This window comes from Medicago sativa, chromosome 8 (assembly GCF_051527215.1).
Source record: "Medicago sativa cultivar Bolivia chromosome 8, Bolivia_mono, whole genome shotgun sequence".
Taxonomy (NCBI): Eukaryota; Viridiplantae; Streptophyta; class Magnoliopsida; order Fabales; family Fabaceae; genus Medicago; species Medicago sativa.
In genome coordinates, this window is record NC_140756.1 from 32041234 (window position 1) to 32052166 (window position 10933).

Here is a 10933-nt window from a genome sequence, read left to right on the forward strand (position 1 = left end):
TGAAGGTGAGAATGTTTTGAATCATATGTTTTGAATGTAAGCCCATGAATCAAGTGGGCCGACCCTCTCTGACCCATTTATATGAGCTGGTCCACCAGGTTAAGGCGGGCTGGGCCGGACTGGCCCAATTGACAACTCTAATATAATATATAATTAGGGTTTTAAAAGGGTACTCTTTTCACTTGCCATTGCTACTGACTCTCACACTTTTATCTGCCGCTGCTATCCCTAACCTTTTCACAACTTGTCACTTTCACATTTTGTTGTTCCTTCCCTTCCACCAATGTAGACAAAAAGCTGCCATGAGCGAGCCCTTGGTATGTTTAACTACACACAGGTACACCTCAGATCTAATTCCACTTTCTTCATTTATTTTTTTTTGCATGTATTAATTTTAATTTGTCATCTGTGTTCTTCTAATTTCTGCTATAATTGTTGCAGCTTCATTGTAGAGATCAGATGCTATTTCTTAATAATTATTTCAATTTCTTGTGGTCGTCTACAAACCCCTATCTTTGGTGGTTTAGTCATGATGATATGGTTCTATTTTTCGATCTCAATATCGAGTGTAATTTCTTTGATTAAAAAAGTGAATGTGAGTCAACAAGTCAGGAGCTCAAAAGGATGGCTCCATAAAAAAGGTACTCAATAATCTACTTCGGATTTTATATTTATGTTTAGATTGAATTCTAGTAGTCACATTCAAAATTTTCATCTTTTTTAGGTATTGACACAAATCCCATAATTATATCTATCATTCAAGCAGCCTGAGCCTGTTCTGTTTGGTGGAGATGTACTGCTAGTGGAGCTGTTAGGTAGAGTAAAAGAAAAAGAGGATAATTTATTCTACATATGGTATGTTTCTCAAATCTGCTCTCTTTAATTTCTCTCACATCCATATTATTGCAGTACATTTTATAATATTTTTCTTGTGCTTTGTGTGACCATTAAATAATATACAAAACTAGAAGTTGTTATTTGCATTATATTTTGTGACCCCTAAGTCTGTACTTTAGTGTGCATCAAACACACTCAGTATCATATCACACTTTCAGAAGAAAAAGTTGTCATGTTTGCTTATATGTTTTCCAACTCTGATAAATTGGATTACTATGGTGCAGCATCTCTCATGTTCAAGTTGTTGGACGACCAATTTCTCCAGCATTTATTGTGAGGAATTGTGAATGTGGAAGGTGTAGCTTGAGATATTTACCTCATCAGCACACGGGAGTTTGGTGTCGGTGCCGGTTTATCGGAGGTGGCAGATGGGGTGATTATTAATTACTTTTACAATGGCAGTTTCAAAGAAATAGTATTTTGGAGCATTATTTTAAATGATATTATTGATTTTTGATTTGGATTTACTATATCATCAACTACATTTTGAGTTTATTTAAATAAAAATTTGAAACTTAATGATATCAACTTGTTTCATTTGGTCCTTGTAAATGTTTTTAAGCACAAATTAGTTGTCTAAAAAAATATATTGTTACATTGTTGTTACTCATCAAAATAGGCAAGAACTTTAACTTTTTGCAAAACTGTTAAGAATTGTGTGTTGTATGAGTATGTTATGAGATATAAGTTTTTTTAAAAAACATTTTTGAAAATTAGTTTTATCAACAAAAACTTATGCTAACGTAAAAAAAAAAAACTAATATTTATTAGTTAAGCTTTGACTTTCTTTGAGGTATGCTTGAATAGCATACACATATCATTTGTACTTTTCATATTTATGTTTCTCCGGAAAGAGATGAAACTCTCATCTACTATATAGTGTATCAAAAAGTAAATGTTAATAGCACCCTCTTTATGTACGAAATGTTGGCACTGAGGATTTTGGTACATGGTGATATGTGTGATGCAGGGATTGCTGAGGGGTTGGTTATATTTTGAATCGTTGGCCGGCTCTTTCGAGGCGCTGTTGATTAACAACAAGGTGGCAAAAACTCTCACCTAAAAGCTGAAAAACTCATTGACGAAATCCGTTCTTGGTTCACTAAATCTAATGGTAAAAATCACTTAATTCCCATTTATAACTCGAAATTTGTTTTATTCTCATTATATTCATCGTTCCTTCCCAGAGCCACTTCATATCGATGACTTGAAAACCCTAATCTATGAAGGCATGGTTGCTGCTTTCGATCTAGAGATTTGTGATGGAAGCGATGGAGATGTATGTTGTTTTCATTTTAAACACTTATTTGTGGCCTCGCATTATTGATTTATTAATTATATGTTCGTTAACTCTTCTAATTAAAGATTTAAATCGATATCGAGTCAAAAAATTTCCTACATTTTTTAGTGTAGAATCAAAAATAGTTTTTTTTCTTTATAATATTTAGGAATCAATATTTTTTCTTCATTTAGTGTTATACATTTATTGTGAGCCATAGTTGGATGCTATTCTCATTTTTGGATGTCATATTTACTGGTTTCCATTAGAGATCATACTCATGGGGTTGAGTTTTATATTCCAGGTGAAACAGTACATGATTACGCCTACCCGAGCACATCCAGACAGAGGAAGACCATCACCCATGTTGGATGGGAGGCATAATTAATGCCTCTATGAAGTTTGACAAGTTAGCACAAGTCTAAGTTAGCACAAGAAAATAAATAATAATGTCCCTGTCTGCACAAGAGGCGGCCACATATTCTGCTCAAGCATTTTCTGAAGTGAAAGCCATCCTATACTGTGGTAAAAGTTTGTGTGAATTTCCATGAGTCTGCATATATGATGTTTAGAAACTAAATAATATTGTTGAATTTTCGTCCACTACCGTTTGATAGTGTTTTCTTTTAGGAATCAATATTCTTTCAAGAAATAATTTTTTGAATACTCTCCACCAATGTATCTTTTTCTTTGAATGTCTATCACTTGACTGTGTTGTATTTTGGTTGCAGTCTTATTATTGTCCAGATACTGAGCAACATTTCTCTACATATCCCATCATCATACACTATGTGGAGTATGCTAAGAAAAACCGAGATAATAGGCAAAGGCTTGACTAGAGGAGAGGATAACGAGATCAGACATGATTTCAAGTGAAATCGGACATTTGAAGTGTTCAAGAAGCTGTTCAGCCGCCATTGCTGTCTTTTTGGCTAAAAAAAATCTAAACCTAATCTTGGAGTTTGAATGCCGCCGTCGATCTCGTTTGTTGGTTACATAAAAAACGGTACTAAAAAATTATCACTTACATGGCTGCTGTTTCAGTTTAATTCATTTACGAGTTCACATTTTGCTGCTGACTTTGTTTTGCTTTTCTGATTGGCAAGTAAATGTCTTTGTTTTTTTTTTTTTTACACTAAGAAAAAAGGGAAATATGATGGACATGCCCTTTGGCTAGTAAATGTCAAGTAGACTAATTAAATGCTGAAAAATATGGTCTCCTAGTTTCAATTGAAAATACCTAATTGAATAGTGTGGCTTTGTTTCAATTGAAAATGCCTAATCTATAACACTAGATATTGTTACAATCAAATTAAATATTCCATCTCTCGTGTCTTCGTTATTCACAAATGAGTAACGATATTTTTGAAACTATGTCCAATGATCCAAAAATTAATGCAAACTTACTTCATTTTGTTTTCGGATAAACATGATATTTTTGGATTCAATGTGTTTTCTTTGTCTATAATTAATCAATTGCATTGGATGGAAACACTTCTTTGTGGGATATGGTTGTGTTAATTGTTTATCTATATTAAGATTTTAAGAAACTAAATAACTGTTGAATTTTTATCCACCATGGCTTGTTGTTGTTTTCTTTTCATCTTTCCTTCTTGTATGATTTCTTATCATTCTTTCAAATAGTATTTGTAATTATTTATCAAAATAAAAAATTATCATCTTGTAGAATCAACAAGTGAAATTATTGGCAGTAACAAATCTATTTTATATCTCTGACAAGCATATGAATATTAGTATTCATGAATTTTTTTTTCTTTGAATGCTTGTCACTTTACTGTGTTGTATTTATCTGTCGTATTATATACTCATTGTTTTTGTTTTTCAACACTTGTAGTTGATTGTCGTATAGGTTTTTCAATTCCCTTTGTAAAGATATCTTTCCAACATATGTTACCTTCCTGAAAATTAGTTTCTACTATTCATATATGGTTTTGTGCTAAGCTTTCAGCAACAACTTGATATGTTAATCTTATGTTTCTTTCTATTTTCAGATATTTAGAATGATCAAAAGGATGAAGAAAGTCTTCCACCTGAGGGAAAAGAAAGTCTTCTTTGTGGGTTGTTAAGTCAGAAGTTCAAAATGATGGCTCCATAAAAATGGAACTCAAAAGTTTTATTTATTGATATTGATCATGTTTCAAATTATCTTTTACATAGCTTTTGTTTTTCCTTCCATACTAGTTTGAGACCCGGGCCTTGCAAAGGAAAATTTTTGCTCATTTTTAAATTTTTATAAAATTTTTGTTTATAAAGTTTGTTACAAATTTTTCTTGTCGATAAAGCTTGTTAAAAAAATAAATACACTATAACATAAGGCCTTCAACCTAAAATTTTCAACGCGATATACGTGGGCTTTTATAACTAAACTATGGATTAGTCTATTGCAAACGAACATACTCACAACAACAAAAATCTAATTTTCATTACGTAAATCAGTTTAAAAAAATGTATTAACAAAAAAAAAAATGATGGACCTTGTGCGTCTAAGAAACATGAGTTTTCTAGTTGGGTTAGCAAGAGAGATAGGTAGGCTTAGTCCAAATGAAGGAGCTCCATTCGACTTCGGATTTTCTTCTCTGTACATATAAAATTTTCCAATGCAATTTTGAGGAAAAAACTGCAAGGACAAACCCTAGCAACAACATCCTTTACTGTTTCGAAAATTAAAATTTAGAATCTACCCAAAAAGTCACTATAGTAATCAGATTCATCAAAAATGGGTTTCCAACGCCCATTTTATGCATAATATGGACACCCGTTTAAGAAAATGTACATATACTAGCAACTTTTAAATAAGCGTGGAAAGAAATTTAAACTAAAAGCAATTTAGTTGTGTTCTATAGAAATCAATCCTATGGTAGACGAAGATGTGGGTTGAAGGAGTAAATACAATATAATAGTTTTGGGGATTAATTTCAGCTATTTTATCCTGATATATGATTATATATACAACTTTTTCGTTCAAAATAATATATCAATTTCCACACAATATATATATATATATATATATATATATATATATATATATATATATATATATATAGAGGATGTATCTTATGAGAATGATTATTTTATGTGAGAAAGATGAGAATGATTATGGACCATTAGATCAAAAATAGATGGCTTAGATTAAAAGATCCATTAAATGAGTACGGTGGTTATTAGACAGTCAAATTTCCACCTCTTCCTTCGTTTCCATCTCTTGTTTCTCAATCCCCTACAAAAAAAAAAAAATCTCTTGCTTCTCAATAGGATTCATGGATCGGTGCAGGAAAAAAACCATTGTATTTACCAATTCATGGCTAATAATACTAAACAGCATGCTTTGTTTCACTTAACAAAAAAAAAAACTTCGTTTCACTGTAACATGAAAGGATCAAAATACAAGATCTATACTCATTTAATTTCAAAATTGAGATCTGGAATTATAAATTTAGGATTGAGATATGAATCAGGATAAGAACATATTTAAAGATGAGCTACGTTTGTGAGTCAGGTTGTAATAAGAGAGATGGGACAAGGATGCCGTGAGTGGAGAGAGAGAGACGGTGGAAGATGGAGAGGCAGAGAGACAAAGACGAGGAAGAGGAAGAAGCAAAGGTGCATCTGTTTAGGAGAACTGACATAATAAGGAGAGGTGTATGTAGTTTAAAATTTAACTTTTAAATCTTAACCATTTATTTTTGATCTAGTGGTCTATAATCATTCTCATTATTCTCACATAAAATAGTCATTCTCATAAGATACATCCTCTATATATATATATATATATATATATATATATATATATATATATATATATATATATATATCAGTAAAAATTATTTGGGGAGAGAGAGGGAGAGAGAGAGAGAGAGATTTTTCACTATAATCACACAAGATTACAATTGCTCAATATACAAGTTAAAGACTTCCATGCCTCACACGAGAGGGTTTCTACGTTCAGAGTATGACACAAGAGTTTGTATATGTTTACACTATAGAACTCAAAAAGTGGTATACTGAATTTAAGCTTAAAAAACTTCTAACACTAAGAAAATCTAAGTTACTAAGTTTGTAAGAATTTTTTAAGTGTTTCAGTGATTTTGAATTTGACAAGTTTTGGCACTGGTAAAAATTCGTAGTTTCTTAATTTCCTCAAACTGCTCAGGTCCTTATATATTAATCTATAATTGTTGGGTTAAATATTTTCTTCTATTTTTACCCTTGATGTACATCACTTTATCATTTTTATATTATTATTTAAATCATCAATAAAAAAATTAACGGAGAAAACTTCAGACCAATTGTTCCTTAGATGTCCGTTTGCGCTGGATATTAGGAGTTGGATTGGTAACAAGCTTAACTGTGTGGTGGACCTGTCTTCTGTTCACTCTCCGCTTTCTTGTATTCCTCCTCGCTGCTCTTCGCAAAACTCTGACATGTTTCTGGCTGCGATTATTCACACTCTGCATTCGATTTGGATCTCCCGAAACGGCATCCGGTTCTCTTCGAACACGACCTCTCTTCATGCTGCAAAGGTCCGTATTCACTCATTAGTGGCTTTGAGCGGTAATGCCTCGACGGATAAATGTATGATCTCGGATTACAACTTTCTTGACTCTTTCTCAGTTTCTCCCCATAACCGTTGAGTCAAGGAAATTATTATGAATTTGTGGAAGGCTCCTTCTCCCCCTTGGATAAAGGTGAACATGGATGGCCCGGTTGTTGGTGTTCTCGCAGCTTGTGGTGGAATTTTCCGCGATTATTTAGGAACTTTCCTGGGGGCTTTTTCTTGCAACAAAGGGAATGCCTCGGTTTTTCATTATGAGATCATTGGCTTTATTTTTGCAATCGAGTATGCTGGTTTAAAGGGTTGGATGCATATTTGGCTGGAAAACGATTCTACCTCTGGTCTCTTGGTTTTTAGAGACGCTTCTTTGGTTCCTGTCTCTCTTCAGAATAGGTGGCATAATGGTTTCTTCCTCGGTGTCCAGGTCATCACTTCTCATATTTTTCACGAAGGTAATTGTTGCAATGATAGATTGGCTGCCATGGGTCATTCAGTTTATGACTCAGTCTGGTTGACATCTCTACCGCCTGTTTTGTTGTTGGATTTTTTCCGTGATAGGTGTGGTCTCCTTAACTAAAGATTCCCCTAGTCTGTTAGTCAGCCTGTTTTTACTTGTTTTCTTTGTTTTATTTTCTGTCGACTTTTGAGGGTTTTGGTTTGGACCCCCCTCTTGTAATTATTTTTCCCCCTTTTTTAATAATATTTTGAGATTGGCGGTATAGGATAGAGGTTTCACATGGTGCCAACCTAGTTGGGATGTCGTTGTTGCCTCTTGATGTCTGTCCTCTCTCATGGCTTATCCACACAAAAAAAGAATAGTTAAATCCCATTAAAATAAGTACAATCCAGCACAATAGAATGAATAATGAACAATCATAAGAACATATGAGACACTAATAAAAGTCTTTATTTTAGTGTCTTGATGAAAGAAAAAGTAACTCTTTTTTTTTCACGCGAAAGAATAAATTCAGAATTCCAGCATTGTAACTATTTTTTTTTTTTAAAGAAGCAACGTAACTCTTCTGTCTCTTACATCTATGGTAATTCAATTAAAATTTGACCCTCAAACTATCAACGTTTTCATTTTTGTTCTCTTCTAATTCAATGACCTCACTCACTTTCATGTATACTGTAGCAAGTCACACACTCTCAGTCATACTTTTATTCTCTCTTCTTTTTTTGCGTTACAAAGGTGTCTTTGGTTTTTCATCATTTTTCTTTTTGGTATGGATACTTGTTATTGTTGTTCTTGATTGATCATTGAACATGTTTATATGTGAATTGATGCATTGCATGCATGACTTGTGAATTTTTCTGATCTTGACAATTCCTATTTTGACTTGATTGATCGTTGAGTATATTTATATGTGAATTGATGCATTGCATGCATGACTTGTGAATTTTTCTGATCTTGTAAAAATCCTATTTTGATGTTTGATTACAAAATTTTTTGGGGTGTTTGGGTTGATGAACTTGGCTAAGAATTTTTGTGATCTTGTAAAATCCTATTTCGATCCATTGCATGAATCGGTTTCATCAGGATTTTGGGAGTTTTGACTGTCACGAGTTCAAAATAGCCTCTTTGATTGCATGATAACACTGCCTACATTTACCCTCCTCAGATCCCATCCAGTGAAAACCTCGCGTGTTTGTAACCCTAATTGTGGGACGGGAGTTGAATCCTTGATACCCTGATGTTTTGAGATGTTTTAAAAATGTTACTTCTTTAATCTATCCTTAGATTTGTTAACTTTAACATGCATCCAATTTTTGCTTAATTGAGGCCTAATCCAAAATTTTGTTTATACTTCAACTTTTTTCTCCTTTAGAGTTGTGTAAGTTTTAATTAAAAATTAAGTGCATAAAATAGATGTTTTTCCTGGCTTACCTATGAATTTCCTTTCATAGTATTTTTAATTTTTTTTATGATCAACATGTCATAGTGATGTTAAAATAGAAAATTACTTATTTCTGATATATATTATATCTGATTGTAATGTTTTGTTGAATGCTGCTGAATTCCTTGTTTTACTAAATCAAATATCATTAATGTTGTTGTTTCACTTCAAAATAATATACAAATTATAAGATATTTTGTTTGCTGAGGGTATTGCTACATTGCATTGAAACTGTTATAGAGAATACTAGAGTTCAAATTGTATAAATGCTCTTCAAATTTATATTTTCTCGCATTTTTTTTACTTTTCAGGGACATTTTGCGTACTTCTCAAAAATGATGGATGCAAGAAGCATGCAAAACGGTAAGCAAGTAGCGAACATTGCGCCAGAGAGATGGAAAACGGCTGATTATAGAAAAAAGATTGTTCAGAGCATGTAAGTGTAACTTCGCTATGTTAAAATATGATCCAAATTGCTCACATTCTTTTAATTTATGAAAACCTATGTATGATGTTTATATTTCAAGCTGTGTAACAAAATGTGTTAAGCATAAGTTCAAACGTTGAAATCTTTCTGTCAAAGAAAAAATAATATGCATCAATGCAATATGCATTGAAGCTTTGTATAAAAAATGCATGTGTTTGCATTTCTTAATCACATGAATTGCATATCATTTTATAAGCACCTATGAATTTCACATCATTTCATATGAAAACCTATGTATGATGTTTATATTTCTTGCCCTATTACTTTGTGATAAGTTTTTTTTCCTTTAGTACATGTACATCCCCCTTTGTAAAAAGGAATATAAGAAACTTAGTTTTGATAGGCTTAACTCTTAAATATTCCGACATGATCTCCCATCTGTTTAAATGTAATATAATTGGTGCAGCATGGACGAACTAATCGAGCATGTTGTTCCCTCTAAGAAACTTGGTTTATCTGAGCTTCTTCAGTCGGTGGAAAGATACGAGGAGAAAGCTAATGCTTCTGCCCAAACTGAGGTATTGTTTTTATGTATTTTTCAGTTCAGGGATTTGCTTTTCTTCTTTCTGTAAGTATATATTCCTAGAATAAACTTTTAAGAATCACTTTTATTTTACAAAATGTCATGTTCTACAAATATAAAGTGTGTTTCTTTTAACTTTTGAAGAGAATTAATTAGATTAGATTTCTTGTTAATTTTAGTAGCTACTTTGAATAGTTTCCAGAACAAAACTGAGGCTATAGCTACATTTTTCAATATAAATGTTCTTCATAAAAATGAAATTTTACTATCCTTTAAAATCCGTTTTTTGAAGTTTAAACTAACGGGAACATAGCTTGGTCAGACTCAGTTTGTATCTTAATATTCTTAACCCGAGTAGATGTTGTAATGTCTTGTTCTATACATTATTAGGTTCTAGCATGAACAATAATTTCAACAAAATTATGTATTTTACTAGAATATGATTTGAAAACAATAGTAACCAACTTATTAAATCTGTTTAAAGGATGAGTACCTTGGTTTGGTGAGAGAGAAGATGAACTCGATCCGTGAAATGTCACGGAAGGCTTTTGAAGCAAAAAATCTGCAGATAAACCCGTGTGGGTAAGGTGAATTATTCTCTTCTCTAAATATTGAAGTAGGTTAAGCATTCTTTCTAATTCTATAATGCTTTCCTTGAAAACTTTTCTAACCTTCAATATTAAGGATTGTGTATTTACCATAAACCAGCATTGTATATTTACTATAAACTTTTCTTAGGTTTTTAATTGTTTCATTAATCGGTTGATCCTGATATGTTTCACTAGTAATACTAAGATACTATTTAATCTAAATAAGGATTCTGCAATACAGATAGAGATACATTTTCACTACAAGAAAATATGTGATTTGCTATGCCCATTTTCGTAGTCAACTCGCAGCTAATTCCTAGCAAACGACTTTAGCTAGGGATATGCTACGGAATACCTATTGATTCGGCCGTAGCATGGATTGAGAGACAAATATGCTAGGGAAATAGTTCCTAGTAAGTCCCTAGCAAGTAAAACAAAAATCCTAGCAGTTGCTCAGTTAATCCCCAGCAAGAAAGCATTGAAAACATTTTTTCCGTAGCTAGGTAACTATAACTTATCATAGCAATTTCGCAACAAATATACAGCAACATAACTACACCTTGACGTAGCAATTCCGTAGCTAATCTACAGCAGAAATTTAAAATATATTACAATTGGATTCTTGCTATTAGGAACTTTTAACAGATAAAATATTTATGGTCTTCCTGCTACCTATTTTCATGATA

At 32.4% G+C, this 10933-nt stretch overlaps 1 protein-coding gene and 1 long non-coding RNA gene across 2 annotated transcripts; both read left to right on the forward strand.

The window, feature by feature from the left end:
* The first annotated feature begins 537 nt into the window (after nucleotides 1–537).
* On the forward strand, nucleotides 538–1317 carry LOC146898470 (uncharacterized). The gene is made up of 3 exons (XR_015021377.1): nucleotides 538–641; nucleotides 725–855; nucleotides 1122–1317. It is a non-coding gene; the product is annotated as an uncharacterized LOC146898470 (long non-coding RNA).
* A 5571-nt stretch (nucleotides 1318–6888) lies between these two features.
* On the forward strand, nucleotides 6889–10059 carry LOC146898471 (uncharacterized). Its single transcript, XM_085736568.1, has 4 exons — nucleotides 6889–7201; nucleotides 8959–9010; nucleotides 9541–9652; nucleotides 10048–10059. The coding sequence occupies exons 1-4, from the start codon at nucleotides 6889–6891 to the stop codon at nucleotides 10057–10059; spliced, it is 489 nt and encodes a 162-aa protein (XP_085592694.1).
* The last annotated feature ends 874 nt before the right edge of the window (nucleotides 10060–10933 follow it).

Bases quoted from the DNA above. Each gene is read 5' to 3' on its own strand.
- LOC146898471 (XM_085736568.1), top strand. From the start codon at position 6,889: ATGGATGGCCCGGTTGTTGGTGTTCTCGCAGCTTGTGGTGGAATTTTC. The intron at 7,202-8,958 runs GTAATTGTTGCA...TTTACTTTTCAG, and splicing joins TTCTCATATTTTTCACGAAG to GGACATTTTGCGTACTTCTC. The intron at 9,011-9,540 runs GTAAGCAAGTAG...TAATTGGTGCAG, and splicing joins TGCAAGAAGCATGCAAAACG to CATGGACGAACTAATCGAGC.